Genomic DNA, 19,697 nt, shown 5'->3' on the forward strand with positions numbered 1-19,697 from the left:
TCTCAAAACAATTTGTATATTTATAGAATCCCTAATAATGGCCATTTGCACTCTGCTAGGCATTGGGCTAAACGAGAGTTCAGTATTCACAACAGTCCTATGATGTAATGCTCTAGTCGTATACATGTGGAAACTAAGGACTAACTGAGTTGTATCACTCCCCAGAGTCTACTCACAGACCCAGTAGAGCCAATGTCTTCACCTAGGAATAATTGACTCTAAAGCTTTTGCCCTTATCCACTGCCTCATTTCTTTTTATTCCTAAAATAAAACTACTCATAAGATTTCTGGATCTGATTTCTGTACTACTTGTGGATTGATTAAATAGGAAAACATTATTGTGTATTATTATCAGTTAGTCTTTCAAATAACTGAGACCAAAACATTAAAATAGTTTTAAAAATCTGTAAACACTCCTATTCTTCTGGATTTCTACTTACAGAATTAGCACCTAGAACTAGAAAAGTAAGTTTCTTTTTTTTTCTGAGTGTTAAGATCTCAGGAAATATTTTTTTAATTAACATACTATAAAATTGACTTGATATTTATTTGAGCTTTAATACACACACACAAACACACACACACATAAGTGTATTCATGTAGCAACCATGACAATCAGGGCACAGAACAGTTCTATCATCAGAGCACTATCATGCTACCCCTTTTTAGTCACATTTTCATTCCACCACAAACTCTGGCAACCGTGATCTTTTGCTATCATTTTCTCTTCTTGAGAATGTTATAAAAATGAAATCATACAACATGGAACATAATCTGTTTCACTCAGCATGCAATATGAAACATTTCTATTTTGCTCAGATGTATTCAAGTTGTTGCATGTATCAATAGTTTGATCCTTTTTTTTAATGAGTAGTATTTCATTGTATGGGTGTGCCACAGTTTATCCATTCACTAGTGGAAGGACATTTGGGTTGTTTCCAATTTACAGAGATTATGAGTAAAGTTGCTATGAACATTAGTATACAGGTTTTGGGGGGTGAAGTTAAGTTTTCATTTCTCTAGGGTAAATATTTAGAAGTGTGATTGTTGCATAATATGTTGTATATGTTTAATGTTTCAAGAAACTGCCAAACTTTTCCAGAGTGGTTGTACCATCCCACCAGTAATAAATAAGAGATGATCCACTTTCTCTACATGGCCACAGGCATTTTATTTTATCAGATATTTTTTACTTTAGCCATTCTAATAGGTGTGTTTTCATAATAGGTTTGGTTTTCATTTGCATTTCCCTAATGGCTAATGAAGTTAAACATTTTATCATGTGTTTGTTACACTATGTCCTCTTCAGTGAAGTGTCTGCTTAACACCTTTTGTGTATTTTCTTTTCTTTTTTTTCTGTAGTGTTTTTCTTCTTTTTTTCATTATACTTTAAGTTCTAGGGTGCATGTTCACAATGTGCAGGTTTGTTACATATGTATACATGTATTTTCTAGTTGAGTTACTTATTTTATTAAATTTTGAGAGTTCTTTAGAGTTGTAGTAAAGACTACTGTAGCTTGTCTTTTCATTCTCTTATCCTTGTCTTTCACAGAACAAAAGTTTTAATTGAGATTTAGTTTATCACTTTTTCTTTTTATGGATCATGATTTTCATCATGCTTGGTGTCATGTGCAAGAACTCTGCTCAACTCCAGATCATCAGGATTTTCTCTTTGTTTTCTTCACCTTTTTATTAGGGCTTGTTCTATTTTGACCTAATTTTTTTTGTAAGATGTTAGATTGAGGTGAAGTTTCATTTCTTCAATATGGATGTCCAATTGTTCCAATACTGCTTGTTGAAAAGACTATTCTTTCTCTATTGAATATATTTTGCATTTTTGTCAGAAATTAATTGTCTGTATTTATGTGGATCAGTTTCTGGACTTTGTTCTGTTCTGTTGATCTGTACATCCATCCTTTTGCCAATACCACATAATCCTGATTACTGTAGCTTGATAGTAAGTCTTAGAATTGGAGGATGTTATTTCTCTAATTTTATTTTTCAAAATCATTTTGGCTATTATAGTTCCTTTGCCTTTTCATATAAATTTTAGATAATCTTATTTATATTAAAAAATAATCATGCTGAAATTTTGATTTGATTTGTGTTAAATATGCAGATCAATTTGGAGAGAACTGACATCTTCTTTAAAATGTTGAGGAGTCTTCCAATTAATGAACATGGTGCGTGTTTACATTTATTTGGGTTTTCTTTTTCTTACGTCAGTGTTTCATAATTTCAGAATACAGATCATGTACATAGTTTGTTAAATTTACACCTACGTATTTCTTTTTTGGAGGTAAGAACTGTGAATGGCTTGAAGTTTTTTTCTTTTAATTTGGTTTCCAGTTCATTGCCTATGTAGACAGTCTTGTTTTCTGCAAATAAGGACATTTTTATTTCTTCCTTTCTAATGCGTATGCCTATAATTCTTTTATTGACTTATTGCAAGACATCAAGAGTGGTGATAATGGACATTCTTGGCTTTTTCTTAATCTTGAGGAGAAAGCATAGTCTTTCTCCTTTAAGTATAATGTTAACTGTAGGTTTCTTGTAGATATGCTGTATCAAATTGAGTAACTTCCCTTCTATTCCTGGTTCGCTGTAAGTTTTCATCATGAGTAAATGTTGCTTTTTTTCAAATGCTTTTTCTGCATCAATTGAAATGATCATACGGTTTTACTTCTTTAATCTGTGAATATGGAGGAATGTACTAATCAATTTCAAATATTAAATCAGGCTTTATTCTCTGAAAAGCCTCACTTGATCATTTTCTTTTTGTATATTGCTAAAATTTTGTTGAAGATTTTTGTGTCAATGTTATAAGGGATGTTAGTCTATAATTTTTTTCTTTTTCTTTTATTTTCTTTGTACTATTGTCCTATGGTTTTGGTATTAGAGTAATCCTGGCCTTAAAAAAATATTTAAATTGGTGTTATTTCTTCTTTAAATATCTGATAAAATTTGCAAGTGAAACAAGTTGGGCCTGGAGTTTTGTTTTGCTTGGGAGGAAGGTTTTTAAATTCAATTTTAAAATATTTACAGGAATATTCAGGTTTTGTATTCATCTTGGATGTGTTTGGTGTCTGATTTTCAAGGAATTTACTTATTTCACTTCTTTAGGTTTATGTTTACACAATTCTTCAGAGCATTCCTTTATACCCTTCTAATATCTGCTGGTTCTACAGTGGTATCCTCTTTTCATTCCTGATAGTAGCAATTTGTGGCTTCTTTTTTTGCTTACCAATCCTACTAAAGCTTTGTCCGTTGCATTGATCTTTACAAAGAACCAGCTTTTTGTCTCACTGTTTTGTTTTTCTTTTTAATTTTATTGCTTTCTGATTTTTATTACTTCTTTCTGCTTGGTTTGGGTTTATTTTGCTCCTCATTTACTGTTCTTTTAATACACAATTCAGAATTTTGATCTGAGACCTTTTATTTTTTTATTTATTTATTTATTTTTTTTTTTGAGACGGAGTCTTGCTCTGTCGCCCAGGCTGGAGTGCAGTCGCGTGAACTCGGCTCACTGCAAGCTCCGCCTCCTGGGTTCACACCATTCTCCTGCCTCAGCCTCCCAAGTAGCTGGGACTACAGGTGCCCACCACCATGCCTGGCTAAATTTTTTTGTATTTTGTAGTAGAGACGGGGTTTCACCATGTTAGCCAGGATGGTCTCGATTTCCTGACCTCATGATCCATCTGCCTTGGCCTCCCAAAGTGCTGGGATTACAGGCGTGAGCACAAGCATTTAATGCTATAAATTCCCCTCTATACACTGTTTTAGGGACATTCCACAAATTTTGATGTGTTTTTTATTTCCCTTTTTGATCCATAGATTCTCTCTAAATCGATTTATTAATTTCCAATGTTTGGAGATTTTCTTATCCTTTTCCTATTGACATCTGGTCATTATGATCATAGAACATACTTTATAGAATTTCAATCCTTTAAAATTTGTTTTGTTTTATGATCTTGGAAGTGGTATGTCTACATGAATATTTTGTGTACATTTGAAAACAATGTGAATTCCGTCATTGGAGTGAGTGTTCTATAAATGTTATTTGGATCTAGTTGTTAATGTTGCCCTGTTCTTCTATATCCTTGCTAATTTTTTGTCTACTTGTTCTGTCAGTTAATGCAAGAGGAGTATTAGAAGTCTGCAAGAATATTGTAGATTTGTCTCTACTTTTTGTTCTGTTCATTTTTGCTTTGCTTATTTTAAAGCTCTGTTGTTAAAGGCATACACATTTAAGATCGCTCTGTTTTCTTGGCAAATTGACCCTCTTATCATTATGCAATGTTTTTCTTGATCTCTGATAATTTTCTTATCACTGAAGTCTACTTTGTCTGATATTACTGTAATCACGCTAGCTTTCTTCTGGTTAATGATATAATTTTTCATGACACAATTTTTTATCCTTTTACTTTTAAACTATGTCATTATAATTGAAGTAATTTTTGTAGATAGGATATTAATGGAGATTGTTTTTATTATTTTTGGTCTATTCTGATAATCTCTGCCCTTAATTGGTTTGTTTAGGCCATTTATATTTCATAAAATGTTTGATGTTTGGATTTGGGTTTATCATTTTATTATTTGTTTTTTGTTTTTCTCTCTGTATTTTCACTCTTCTGGTCCTCTTTTTCTGCCTTGTTTTGGATCATTTGAATATTTTTTAGTATTCCATTTTAATTTATTTTAGTTTTGACTATGTATCTTTGTATAGATTTCTTTTAGTGGTTGCTCTATGGATTAGAATGTACATCCTTTTCACAGTCTATTTAGAATCAATCTTTTACCGTGCCAAGTGGATTGTATAAATCTTTCCTGTAAGTCTTCTTATTCTCCCTCCTTTATTTTAGTTTTTATATGTACTACATCATTTCTCTTCTTCTTTTATTCCCGACATTCCTAGTGTCCCTCATTTCACCTTCTTTATGACAGTCTTCCTTTAGTAATTCTTTTAGAACAGATCTGCCAGCAATGAACTATACTTTTTATCTGAGAATGTTTTTATTTTACCTTCATTTTTTAAAGGATATTCTCATTGAATTTAGAATTTTGAGCTGACAGATATTTTTTGTTTTAAACATGTTCCACTTTCTTATGGAATCTATGATTTCTGATTATAACTCTGTAGTCTTTTAAATCATTGATCCCCTATAATTATATATTATTTCCTCTGACTCTTTTTAGTATTTTTTTAAACTGGTTTGATTGATGGATTTGAGCCTAGTGTTTGATTAATGGATTTGAGCCTAGATTTGGGGGGTTAGGAGGTTACTATTTGAGGTTCAGTTCTTAAATCTGTTGGTTTATGTCTTTCACTAAATTTGGGAAATTTTTAAACATTATTTAGTTTTTTTTCTGCACTACAGCTTTCTTTTCCTTCTGGGACTCCAGTGACATGAAAGTTAGATATTTTATTATTATCCTGCATATCCTGAGACTCTTTATTTTTTAATAAATATTTTTACTCTGTCTTGTTCAAAGTGGATAGTTTCCATTGATGTACTGTCAAGTTCACCAGTCTTTGCTCTGTCATCTCCATTTTACTATTAAGCCCATCCAGTGATTTTTAAACTTTGGTTACTGTATGTTTAGTTCTAAAATTTTCTTTTAGTTTTTATTTAAATATCTTCCATTTGCTGAGACATTCTATCTTTCCATTCTTTTCAACAGTGTTTACCCTTACTTCTTGGAGCATTTTTATAATAATTGTCTTAATGTCTTAGTTTAATAATTCTAACATCTTTTTTTTCCCCAATGTTGCCATTTTTTGATCATCATTTCCTATGTGACTTGAGACTTTTTCTGATTCTTCACATGCCAAGTAATTTGAGATTATATCCTGGATATTTCAAGTATTATGTTATGAGATTAATAAGTTAAATAAGACTAATACTTCATCTTATTTAAATCCTATTCAGAATTTTGATATTTTTTGCTTAACAGGCAATTTATCCAGTTGTATTTGGGATGCAGTCTCCAGCCAGTATATAGGTTGTGATTCCACAACTGGTTCAAAGCCTTTGAAATGCTGTTCAGATCTGTCCTTCATGTACCACCCAGGGTCCAATCTAGAACATGGGTAATTGTCTGTCTATACTTAGTTTCTCACAGTCTGTGATCAGATTCACACATGAGAAGTTTGAGCATAAACCCAAGAGTTCATAAACAGCCTTATGAAGTCACTTTCTTGAGCCTCTCTCTTTCATGATCTCAGTACTTTGAGTTCCTGGAGACTCTGCTTTTCAGTCCTCTAGCCAAAACTCTGGGACTTTATTTACCCTACTTTGCCACATACTTCCTGAATCTATGCCTGTAGAAGAGCTGAAAGAAGACAGAGAGAGAAAGAGCTCAGTGGAGTTTATATTATACTCTTAGGGCCACAGCTCCTCCTACTGGAGAGGAAGTTTTCTCTCCCTCAAAGTTTTAAATTCTTGCAGTTATCATTATCTCTGCTACTACCTTGAAGGCTAGGATGCAAGAGAATAAGGGAGAAAAGGGCAATTTTTCTCTTCTTTAAGCCTTTTCCTGCTCCTTGAGCCTAAACTAGAAGGATTCTCCTAGAGCCTTCACTGCTATGCCCCAGGGCCCACTTTCAGGTTTTAAGCTCCCTTGAATCCAGGCCAGGGGTACCTTTTAAAAAAAGAAGAAGAAAGAAAAAGGTAAGGGGAATCACTCTGTGCTACTCTGAATTCTTGTCATGTCATCTTCTCCAGTCCACCTGCTGTGACTTACCCTTTAGAGTCTTTAAGTAACTGTTCTCTTCGTTCTCCTCAAGTTTTATTAGCTAGATTCAGTAGCAGACATAAACAGTTTGTGGATTCTCCATCTTAACTGGATCTGACCTCAGGTATATATTTTTAATCATTATCTAAGTTAATGGGTATTCATGGAGGTTGTGAGTTATATTTGTTTTAACTTTGCTAGACAGTTATACCCCAGATATTCACATACATATTATAAATTGGAAGATACAAGAGTGGGAAAATGAAACTATCAGGAAAAGTATACAGTGAAACATTTCATCTCTAAAGTTTGAACACATTTAGGTTTGAATTCAGGAATCTGTTGGCATTCGCTTTTTTGATAGTTTTCCCTTAGCAGGAACAGTAGGGTAGGAATAGCAGAAAGCTGACTCAGCGATGACTTACAGAATGAGAGAAATGTGAATTGGCCTTTTAAAAATCTGTGGAAGTTACTCATTTGGACTGGGTAACGGCTTTCTAGGCAGAGGGAACAACTTCAGAAAAGGTATAGAGAAGGTCCCCAACTTACAACATTGACTTAAGACTTTTCAACTTTACAGTGGTGTGAAAGAAATATGTATTCAATAGAAACCACACTCCAAGGACCTGTGTAATCGTTTCTCATTTTCAATATAGTGTTCAATAAATTATATGAGATTTTAATACTTTATTATAAAATGGGCTTCATGTTAGATGACTTTGCCCAACTGTAGGAAACTGTAATTGTCCTGAGCATTAAGGTAGACTAGGCTGAACTGTGTTGTTCAGTAGGACCAGTGTATTAAATGCATTTTGACATGATATTTTGCATTTATAACGGGGTTTATCAATATCTAACCTCATCATAAGTCAAGGAGTATCTATACAGGTATAAATGTGCATGGCGTGTGTGAATGTGTGTCAAAGAGGAGTAGACAAACCAGGAAAGGGAAATCTGATTCAGTTAAGCATTTACTGTGCCTTCTTAGAGGTTGCAATAAGATATTCCCATGAACATATTTGAAATGGTTAGAGACACATGGGTGTGAATTTCAAAAAATACAAGTTTTTGAATTTAACACATATGCTAAATAATCAGTCCTTCAGCTTAAACTGTGCTATCCTGGAAATGATAGTAAGTCTTCTGGAGTTTTATTAGAATGAATCACATTTTCCATCCTTGTTTTTATTTACTAGGAATTTCATCTTATGACTAAAAAGAACAAGCCATAAGCTCTTTTGGTCTAAATTTGCAATATTTGCCTTTGACTTATTTTTAAGTTAAACTTTTTATTTTGACATAATAATAGATTCACAAATAATACAGATACAGAAAAATCCTATGTACCCTTTACCCAGTTTCCTCCAGTGGTAACATAATATAATGTCACAACAAGCATATTGACATTGATACAGTCAAGATACAGAGCAGTTCTGTCACTAACAGACTCTCGTTTCCCATTACATGTTCACCCCTGTCCCTCTACCTTGTGGCATTCCTTACCCCTGGCAACCACTAATCTCCATCTTTACAATTGTGTTATTTGAAGAAAGTTACATAAATGAAATCATACAGTATGTAACCTTTTAGACTGGCTTTTTCATTCTCTATAAATCCTTGGAAATTCATTTGAGCTGTTGCTTGTATCAATAGTTTGTTCTTTTTTATTGCTGAGTAGTATTTCATGACATTTTTTAGGCCACCTTTTTCCATTATTTTTCATTTTGAAAAAACAAAGTCTTATTACTCAGGCATTTTTCTCACTTATATATTTGCTTTAGGATTTATACTAAAAACAAAAACCTTAGGAGCATTCTAGTGTTCTTTTTAAAATTGCATTTAGGTTAACCAGTCAATCTGTTGACATTATTACGTCTTACAGGAAAAAAAATATGTACAAGTAGATTTTATTACTTTACTCCCGTTTTAATTCCTAAATCCAGAACACATCAGAACACATGAGAGATACTGCTGCTTGAAAAATACTTAGCACAGCCTGTTTGCAGACACACTCATGCTAGTCCACGGATGATGCAGAAAGGAGCCTATCCCGAGGCAGCATTTTTTTGCAGTGCTAAAGGCCAACATTAGGATGTTGTCTATTTTCATTAGGCACCATGGTCTTAGTTGTTCAACCAAAACTCCAGCCTCAATAATGAGGGAAAAAAATATACTTCTAGTTTTTAAATTGTGGGAAATAGGCCTGGGAGCAGATTCTGAAGTATGTTAAATACTCACCTAAAGAGCCTAGAATTTATCCCAAGGGGGGATGAAGAAATGAAGAAACAAATAAATTAATCAAATTGCAGTTCCTAAAATAGTTATAAGTAGAAAAATTAGCGATGTCCAAAAATGTCATTTTAACCTTTAATATCAATGTCATATTCCATCTTACCAGGTAGTAACTCTGGCTGTTTGGATTTTCATTTTAGAAGAATAAGGAACATAGGTTTACAATAATCAGTAACTATATTACCATCATATAATTACCCAGTTGGCATCCTATTTATTATTGTAGTTTAAGGAGACACATTGAAGTGAGAAAAAGGGGGTGCTAGAGGTTTGCAGACACTTAGCAAACACTAGTGTTTATCCTACAGCTTTGTAAACACTTTACCAAGAATTTTTAAACTGTCATTTTACTGATGGAAAGTGTAAAATGAGACTTAAGCAGAAGTTAATCTCATCATCTACTTAAAAAAGTGTTTTTTACATTGATCTAAGAGGTTTGTGCATATTTTAACTGTTTTTCCTGTATGATCATCTTTAAGTACTAGTATGAAAGTTAATGAGTAAAGAAAATCTGCTGAATAAATCCACCTGATAATCCAAGGCACTTAAAAGAAATACATTCTATAATGTGATGCAAAGATTTTACTTGATTAGTGCTCTATTTCTCAATTTAACAATCAAACCTAAGAGAAATCTAAATCAAGACTTTTGACTAACATATTCAGTGCAATTTGATTAGGGTGCAGATAACTACAGTATTTCGGTGTGACTGTATAAGTATTCTGATCATAATTATGACATATACTCTGCTACTAGTTAGAAAAAGAACAGTTTTTAACTTCTTCATGCCTTTCATATATGCACATGTTCTTAATACACTATTATAATAAATAAAGTGTACCTGAAAATATAAAACATACTTTTTGCTTGTTCAAAAAGTATGCATTTATTTATAATACAAAATATTTATTCTGAACCTATGCTGTATGATAGCCCACTGTAAATGTAGAGGTAGCAAGGGAAGATGACATATCTAAAAATATTTGTTAGTAGCACTATATTGTTGATTACTACATATCAGTAATTAGAATAATGAATAAAGTGAAAGAAAAAGCATAATGTCTTAGGTGTTTACTTTGGGCACAGTAACATTTGGTCCAGTCATCTTTCTAGTTTTCTGGTACCCTAGTTAAATGAGCAACAGTGTGATGGAAAGTGGGCTTTGGAGCCAATCAGACCTGCATTTATATTTCATTTGTACCACCTAATAGCTGCATGTCTTTGGGCAAGTTATTTAACTTCTCCAAGCCTCAAGTATTTTAACTTATAAAATATGTTGTTACAAAGCTTAAAAGAAGTAAGTTACTAGCACAGTGCCTAGAACATAGAATTTGTGCTTTAGAGAAGAAATAAAAATATATAATTCTACCATCTATAAGTAGAGCTCTTTTCCCAAAATAGTACTAAAATTCCAGTTTGCTTATAATCCTAAAATATATATAATTCCGGAATATCTAAATCTGTACTGCTTTTACTTCACTAAGATATCTTTGTGAGTTTGATAAGACTGTCCACTTAATTTCTTTAAACAGCTTTACTTTTCAAGGACACATTACCATATTCATAAAAGGAAAAAATCCAAATTAAATGTAATCTGTACTGAAAGTTTCCTTTTCAGATTTCTGGAAGTTAAAATGTTTGTGACACCTGGATTTGCTTTTTTTAATCTTTTATTGATATATAATAGCTGTATATATTTGGGGAGTACATGTGATATTTTGATACATGTATACAATGTGTAATGATCAGATCAGAGTAATTGGGATATCCAAAACTTTAAACATTTGTCTTTCATTTGTATTAGGAACACTATAGATCTATTTTAATTTCTTCTTCTTTGATTTCAGCAGGAAAGGAAGGGCAAGAAATCCTGGGGCCTGAAGCTCAGGCAGATGAAGCAGGATGTACAGGTACTCTGCTGTGACTTTCTTTCATACCATAGCCTTTAAAAGAAGGTCTTTTATGTCACTGATTTCGCATTTGTGAGTCCTGAATTTAGTCCATTTCCTTCTCTTTTATCTTACCTTCCTTAAATGTTTAAGTACTGAGGCGTATGGTGCACTACATAAAAAGAAGTAAATATTCCTTAAATACAGAGTAACTTACAGATTCATATTATATAGCAGATTTCTCCATTCTATAAGAATGACAAGTATAACCTACAGATAATCCAAAAAATAAGTGTTTAAATGATGATTTGAACTTCTATCAAGTTTTTGACCAAAGTTAGAGAAATGCAGATCTAACTTTTGAGTTTTGTTATTAGTTACCTGGGTCTGCTTTGAATTGCCCACAAGACAAAAAGCAGAAGAAAATAGAAAAAGCATGGATTTATCTATAAATCAGATGAGAATCATGAATATTAGTGAGTTAACTGAACATGTCACAGCAAACGAGAATCAAAAATTTTTCTTAAATTTTCTGTGACTGAAAAAGGGTAAAATGAAGTTGAATTCTAATAAACAAGGAAATTTGCTTTTAGGTGACTAAAAAGTACATATTCCCTGAAACTTAAGGCTATTCCTCTGTAATGGATTCAGATCAGATTTAAGAAGCAAAAGAGTAGGTGGAAAAATTAAATCAGATCTTATGTATAGTAATGCCAGTCACTTTTTATTGTGTTCCCTAAGAGAGCCAGAACTGTTAAAATGTAAACTTCAAAAATACATTCCAGATTTTTTAAACATTTCCTCAAAATATTATACTTAAACGTAGTGTAATTGTACTTTGTATATTCAACCATAAATTAGATATTTCTGTCATACAGTTTTCATTACATTTTCTTTTTCCTTCTCTTCTATGAGTTATCATTTATAGATTTGTTTTTTTACTTTGCTGTGCATTTTAGGAATATTCCATAAAGGCTTACAAATTATCTTTCATTAGGTAAGATGAGGTATGGTTCATGGCTAATAAGTGTCAAGATTAGATTTTTATCTGTAATATAAACAATAGCACTCCTATACTCGTCAGTCATTTCTGTAAAACAGAGTAAATCTTTGTGCTGTTATTAAAAGTGAATTCCAAATTAATTAAATAATAATGGAGTATGTGATAATTCGTGGTGCCTATAGCCTACGATTTTATGTTTTGCCCCTAACTTGGTTCTGTGTAACTTGCGTGAATAATGTATTCAGATATTACCAAATATTTGCCATGCTAAGCTATAGAATATGTAAAATATTTAAGCTGGACATTTGTTAGTAGTAATACAGTAGGGTTAATAAACATAAGTGTACGCTATTTACTTTTACCTAGAATCATTAAACCTTGATGACTTATATTACCAGAGTTACAGAAGACAACTTGCCCTTCTAGGTAAAATGCTATCCAAAAAGATACTCACAGGTTTACAGTATTTTATCTGTCATGCTGCTCTTCAGTATAAAAATAAATGAATTCTTTCAGTTTGAAGTACTGAATAGTATGTAAATTTCCTCAAAAAAATTGCCTCTGGAAGGCAGAGTAACCTTCTCAAATTTGTGTTTAACAAAAGTTGCTGCTGAAATGTAAAATCTCCCCAACGTACACGATGATGATCCCTGCTGCATTATTTGCCTGGAACATGGGGAGTTAGGAGTAAGCAAACTTCCATTAAAGCTCCAGTGAGTGTAACTTTAAAAGGAAATTTAACTTTTGAGACTTTTGAGCAGTTAAACTGTAAAATTATGTCCTGCCTTTGCTTTTGTTACTTCCTTGACTTCTAGGGAATAATATGCTGACAAAATGAGCAAAAGCATTGTACAGCAGTCACCATCATTAGTTCAAAATGTTGTCAGATCTTTTTTACAGCAGACTTCCTTTTGCAGCTCGTGCAGTTAAGGAACTATAGTCTGAACTTAGTAATCAGAGTAAAAAATTCATTGAAAACATCCTTTGTTCCTTCTGAGCATCCCTTTTTTTGTTTATATAGTTGATAATTTTAGGAAGTTTCAAACATGGAGGATAAAGATAAGAGGAAGCCTGAGGATACTTTATTCAGGATGGAAAAATTAGATAGATAGATAGATAGATGGATAGATAGATAGATAGATAGATTGATTTAAAAATATTCAGTGTTTATATTAAATATTTGCTCTCTCAAATACATGTATATAGTCATTTAATTCTATACTTTGATTGTCAATTTTGAGTTTTGTCATATTTAAAGAAAATCCAATTACCTTTTATGCTCTGTATATTTGCTCATCTCCCTAATATTTAAATATATAAGTTTATCATCTAAAGACCAGGATATTTGCTTTATAATTGACCTTTTCAAGATGTGCATTTCCCAACACTTTAAATTTTAAAAAACTGCAGAAATTCTGGTCTCAGTTTGAAATTGGGCCTGGTTAATGTGGGTTCGTGAAGATAGAGTGTAGTTTAATGGAAAGAGCTCAGATTTTATACCTGACACCTAATACCAATTTGTCTGCTCTAATAGTAATATATTTTCTGTCTGTGATCTCAGAAAAGCTTTTCTGACCCTCATTTTTTTATTGAGGAAAAATTTTAATTATAAAATTATGATGTTCACCTTTCAGGACTTCTTTAAGGTGTAAATAGCTAACAATTACGTAGTACTTACTACATACCAGGTACCCTACTAATAAGTACATTACTGTATTAATTAATTTAATTCTTACAACAACCCTAAGAGGTACTGTTACATAAATTTTATAGGATGTAAACTGATTATATACTGCCTCACAGATTTCTTAATGGACATATAAAATTTTTCATTTTAAATGTCAGTAGTTACAATTTAATTTCTGGCATAATAAAACATTGACATTTTAACATCACTATTACATATGAAATCCATAGTATATTAATACCTATTATCATTTTTTTAATATGAAAATGCTCTTTTAAGAGTAAGAAATGTTATGTCATAATGTTTACTTTTTGAGCTCATATTTCCATTCTATATACACTATAGAATTTTATGTAAACATATATTTCCTGTTTGAAGGTATTTTTGATCAGCTGTCATATTTCTTTACAAGAAAAACGTGTATAAATTAAAATTTCTTTTTAATTTCCAGGGACCACAAGGATCTTAGTTTTTTAGAAAATTCAGGGATTTACCATTTAATTATTAGTAGTTCATAGTTGATCACAACATAAGTATATTTTAAATTTTAATTATTAAAAACATTACTAGAAATGAGATTAAAGGAGCTAAATTTTTTAATTCATAAATAGTAATTAATTGTAATAGCTTAATATTACTTCTAGAAGGAAAAGTGTTCATCATTCAGTTTCTATTTTTTTTTGCATTGAGGTACCTTTATTCTCAAATAAAAAGGTGAAATAAAATTTTATGTTATAACTGAGTTGCTCAGTTTTTATGCATCTTCAGATACAATGTCAAAAGTTATTTGTCAATGAAAATATTTTAATGTCCTGTCAGCTTATACTTTAAGTATTTCTTCAATTTCGTTGAAAACAAAAATTTAAAGCCATCTAATTTGCAAAAAGATTTGTTTCCCAGTCATTACAATCATCTATTCCCTCATTTTCTGGGACATATACCAGAAAGACTTTACCAATAGTTATTTATCAAAGGACTAATGATACTGTTTTGGGCTTTAAATTTTTTGTTTCTCACAGTCACTTTGTTTAATGTGTTCAGAAATGATTGAGGAAACTGAAATATGGTTAATTTCAGTATCTTTTATCAGTATATTTCTCATGGAAAACACTTTTATTACATGAACTGTATTTTGAGCAATACCTTATTGGCTCACCCAATTTCTGGAAAATTTCCAATAACCTACCCAGCAAAGCCAGTTATCAAAATCACAGCAGCCAGCCAAGTCAGACTTACTTTCTGTCAGGAAAAAAAGCATTTTTTCATTTTTTGAACTCAGTGTGTCAATACGTATTTTGAGGAATTCTATAAAATCTCATCAATAAGGAAGTGTATGAAGGATATATTTAAAATACAAAAGTTAACCAGGCGTGATGGTGCATGCTTGTAATCCCAGCTACTCGGGAGACTGAGGCGGGAGAATCACTTGGACCCAGGAGGTGGAGGTTGCAGTGAGCCAAGATCGCGCCATTGCACTCCAGCCTGGGCGACAAGAGTGAAACTCAGTCTCAAAAAAAAAAAGAAATTATCAATAATGAAGAAAACATAAAGTATAAATAAATACATCTTATAATAATACTAAGTAGTAAAGTCAAGATTAAGATTATGTAGATCTAATCTAATTTGTATGTTAAAAAAATCTTTATCTCCAAATGTGTACATTTAGACCTAATCAATGTATAGGAAAGCTAGAATTTATTGAAGTAGCAAAATTCATATATAAAATACAGATCATGCAATTCTGAAAAGTGTATACTATTTAAAAACTTACTATTCCAACAGCTAGCACACTTATAATTTTTATTAGGATGTAGAAAATATAAGATGGAGATTGCTTAATTGAAATAAATATTTTATAATATAATTTGATAAAAATAATTTTAACTATCTTAGCAACTCTACATGGAATCTGTAAGATATCACATAAAATATTAATTTCATTTTTGACTTTTATCTAGTTTAAATTGAAAAATTGAAGTTGCTTTGAAAAGAATGCCACTGATTTGTTCTGCTTTAGCTCTTCAGAAATGCTTATTGTTCTACCTAATGACAAATCCTAGGAATGATGTTTGAGAATATTATTTGCTTTACTCTTATCAGTCTCCTGAAAAGCAATGAATTTTTAAATAATAGTTAGGGAGGTCATTAAGGGAAAATTACCCTCACTCCCTCTGGCCATATTATATAGTTAATTTCAGCTTCCCAACCAGGACCAGCATACCCCCATTTCAGTTGTGCTTTATGCCTAATAGAAATTCATGTAAACAGGAAAGACCAGAAAACCTGTAGTGATTCTATGTTGCCTTGATTTGTCAGTAAAGAAGGCTTTCTCTAATCAGTATTTTGAACTTTACTCCTTTGGCACCCTGGAGGACTTTACACTCCAAGCAGTGTACCATAATCATGTCATGGATGGATAGAGGAATATGCCTTTTCTCTTTTTTTCTTTTAAGAAAGAGAGAACAAGGTATACTGTGTAAAAGGGAGAGCAGGGAGAAGAATTTTCAAGGATGCTAGAAAATAGTTTACATGGAAGTTGAGGATCTGGGAGTTGATTCCTTTAAAACCAACAGTCCAGCTTACCTTTTAAAAGTCTTCACTTACCTCTGGATCCAATAATCCCAGTTTGGTAACTACTGACATGAACTAAATAATGCAGTTCTTAGTATATAGCAAATGCTAAATAATTGATAGCTATTGAAAAGTGGGGAAAAAAATTAGGATCACCATTTGTTACTGTCATTAGTTCTCAGGTTTTAAACAGCAGTCACCCTGATGAGTTCGGTTACCACTACGGTGCAGGAGATGTAGCAAGATTGTTTTAATAACCATCAAACAAACAGTTGCCCATACATCCCCATTTTAATTTGGCCAAACTTCAGCCTGCTGAGAAATGCTGTTTTAAAATTTAGACCTGACAGTTCAGTCAGAGTCTATAAAGAAGTCATCCCTGAGGCATTCGGGAGCCATACTAAGGCATTGCAGTTACCAGCATGGAGTAGAGGCCCTCCTCTGGAGCCAGTGGAGGAAATGGAGGAAAACCATAGTGCAGCAATACTGCTTTAGAAACTTGGCAGCACTCTGGGCTACCTTCTCAAAGCATAAGCCTTTCTAATTCAAGAAAAGTTGCCTCTGCCTTAATCCCACAGTTAAACATTTACCGAGGCAGAAATAAAGAAAGAATAGCCTTGTTTTATATGAATACTAGTGTAGCTAAGAAACAATTTTCATAGATTTGATACCCTTTGATGCTTATTAGAAATCCTTCTAACTATAGATAATTATTAAAAACTATTTTCTGAGAAATCATATAACTGAACTGAACGTCAGAGTGGTTTATATGAGAATGATTCAGATTTAAAGTGCAGCTCCCCCCCCCATTATCTGTGGGGGATAAATTCCACAACCCCCCATTGAGTGTCTGAAACTAATACTTATATATACTATACTGTTTCCTATACATACCTATGATAAAGTTTAATTTATAAATTTTATACAGAGTTGCAACAAAAACTATAATAAAATATGGTTATAACAATATGCTGTAATAAAGTTATGTGAATGTGGTCTCCCTCGCTCACTCTCAAATTATTCTTCTTGTACTGTGTTCACCTGATTTCAGATTGTAGTTGACCACAGGTAACTGAAACCATGGAAAATGAAGCCACAGATAAGGGGCTGTCTATTGTCCAACTTTAAATAAAAATTATGATATGATAGGTTGCTAAGAAGGTGACCTTTGAGAACTAAAGTTTTTTTCTTGCTTTATCATTAATTGAGAAAGAATTCAGTCAACTATATTGCCTTCTCTGTGTTTTATTAGTAAAATGCAATAGAAGTATGACTTTAACATTTAAAAGGGATACTGTGAGAATTTCACACATTTGTAACACTTTAAACTTATAAAGCAAAGATGTATCTTAATAGATTACAACAAAATGAGTGGAATTCATTTTTAATTTTCAAGAAATATTTTCTGCAGATTCAAGAACAATCATATGTTCTCTCAAGATAAATAACTTCTTATTTAGAAAACCTTTGTAATTAACTTAGTGGTGAGATTGCTGTCTTAAAAGTATGCATTTTTTTTTTAGTAAAAGATGATGAATGCGAGTCAGATGCAGAAAATGAGCAAAACCATGATCCTAATGTTGAAGAGTTTCTACAACAACAAGACACTGCTGTCATTTTTCCTGAGGCACCTGAAGAGGACCAGAGGCAGGGCACACCAGAAGCCAGTGGTCATGACGAAAATGGTAAATGGATCTTAACAGTTGTGTTTCTTTCCCTCTTTAAAGGATTCTTGTTTCTACCATTCTACTATGGGAACCTGCTCTACTATAGGGAACATTCTTGAAGACCAAACTTTATTACAGGTGCCTATAGAGAGTAATCTGTTTTATTAATGGAACACTATGATGACCACGCAGTAATAAATTATTAGCTGCGCATGTATTGTGGTAGTAATGCCACTGCATGTGAAATGCTTAGAACAGTGTCTGGACATCAAATTCCATTTACTTACATGGTAGTAGGCAATAGAAGTGAGAACTAGAATAACCTTTACTGCCCTTTGGATTCTTTCCCACTATTCTTTTAACAAATAAAAATATGGTTGTCTGCTTTATACCAGAACATACTAATTTGGAAACAGTGGTTTTTCTGAATCTGCCTTAGTCCACTCTGATGTGAATAGTCAGTGTACAGTGTGGAAAATGCAATAAAAATGTGTTCAGACTCTCCTGAGAAGAAATAGGCTGTGTTACAATTTGGGAGGAAAAGACTATGTTATCGTTTCACCAGAAGAAACTAGGTTATCAAAGAAATGAAAGGGAAATACAAAATTTAAAAATATATATGTATTTATGTAAAATTTTTATGTGACAAAAGGCTTTCAAAAAGCCTCACTGAAAAGAAACAATGAAACCTAAAGAAATGATCCATTATGTAGTTCTAATAAAGGTTAAACCTTTTAAAGTTTGTCAAGTCCACACAGTACAATCTAAAAATTGAGGAACTACTGTTCTGAATTAGTTTGAATTATAGAATAAGTTGTTGATTTTGTTATTCATTACTTTCAGATATTTAATGTAATTTAATTAAATGCTAATAAAGCATTTTGAAGTATTGTGTCATATCAGCGACATTTGTTTACATATTTATCCCTTTTTATAGCCAAATAGTATTCATTTGTGTGTATATGCCACATTTTCTTCATCCATTGATGTACACTGAGGTTGATTCCATATCTTTGCTATTGTGAATAGTACTGTAATAAGCATGAAGATCCAGGCATTTCTTTGATATACTGACTTCCTTTGGATAAATACCCAGTAGTGGAATTGCTGGATCATATAATAGTTCTATTTTTAGTTTTTTTGAGAAATCTCCATAGTATTTTCACAGTGGCTGTCCTAATTTTCATTCCCACCAAGAATGTATGAGAGTTCCCTTTTCTCTACGTCTTCACCAGCATTCATTAGTTTTTGTCTTTAATAGCAATTCTAACTGGGATGAAATGATATATTATTGTGATTTTGATTTGCATTTCTCTATTGATTAGTGATGGTGAGCATTTTTTTGTATATCTGTGGCCATTTTTATGTCTTCGTTTAGGAAACGTTTATTCATGTCCTTTGCCCACTTTTCAATAGGATTATTTGGGTTTTTTAAATCTGTTGAATAGTTTGTATATTCTTCATATTAGTCCCTTGTCAGAAGAGTAGTTTGCAGATATTCACTCTGTTGTTTCCTTTGCTGTGCAAAAGCTTTTTAGTTTAATATAGTCACATTTGTCTATTTTTGTTTTTGCTACCTGTGCTTTGGAGGTCTTAGCAATGAAGTCTTTGCCTACCCCAATGTCTTGAGTGTTTTCTGTATGTTTTCTTCTAGTAGTTTTATGGTGTTGTGTCTTATGTTTAAGTCTTTCATTGATCTTGAGTTGATTTTTGTATGTGGTGAGAGATAGGAGTCCAGTTTCATTCTTTGCATGTTAATATTCAGTTTTCCCAGCACCATTTATTGGAGAGTGTGTCCTTTTCCTGGTGTATGTTTTTGGTGCCTTGTCGAAATCAAATGGCTGTTCATAATG

The 19,697-nt window shown here is 32.3% G+C and overlaps 1 protein-coding gene across 20 annotated transcripts in view; it reads left to right on the forward strand.

Moving 5' to 3' along the window:
- Nucleotides 1-19,697, forward strand: part of ZEB1 (zinc finger E-box binding homeobox 1) — a 197,767-nt gene that overhangs the window by 153,104 nt on the left and 24,966 nt on the right. For 10 of the 20 annotated variants that reach the window (XM_055275056.2, XM_063637331.1, XM_063637335.1 and 7 more), the window contains 2 exons: nucleotides 10,875-10,937; nucleotides 17,701-17,862. The exons of 4 other annotated variants lie outside the window; for them this stretch is intronic. In XM_055275056.2, the coding sequence (XP_055131031.1) occupies nucleotides 10,875-10,937; nucleotides 17,701-17,862 (225 nt within the window). The remainder of the gene's footprint in view (nucleotides 1-10,874; nucleotides 10,938-17,700; nucleotides 17,863-19,697) is intronic. 6 more of the 20 variants (XM_055275057.2, XM_055275065.2, XM_055275063.2 and 3 more) reach the window with 2 other exon arrangements.

The sequence above is a fragment of the Symphalangus syndactylus genome, chromosome 4 (genome assembly GCF_028878055.3).
Source record: "Symphalangus syndactylus isolate Jambi chromosome 4, NHGRI_mSymSyn1-v2.1_pri, whole genome shotgun sequence".
NCBI lineage: Eukaryota > Metazoa > Chordata > Mammalia > Primates > Hylobatidae > Symphalangus > Symphalangus syndactylus.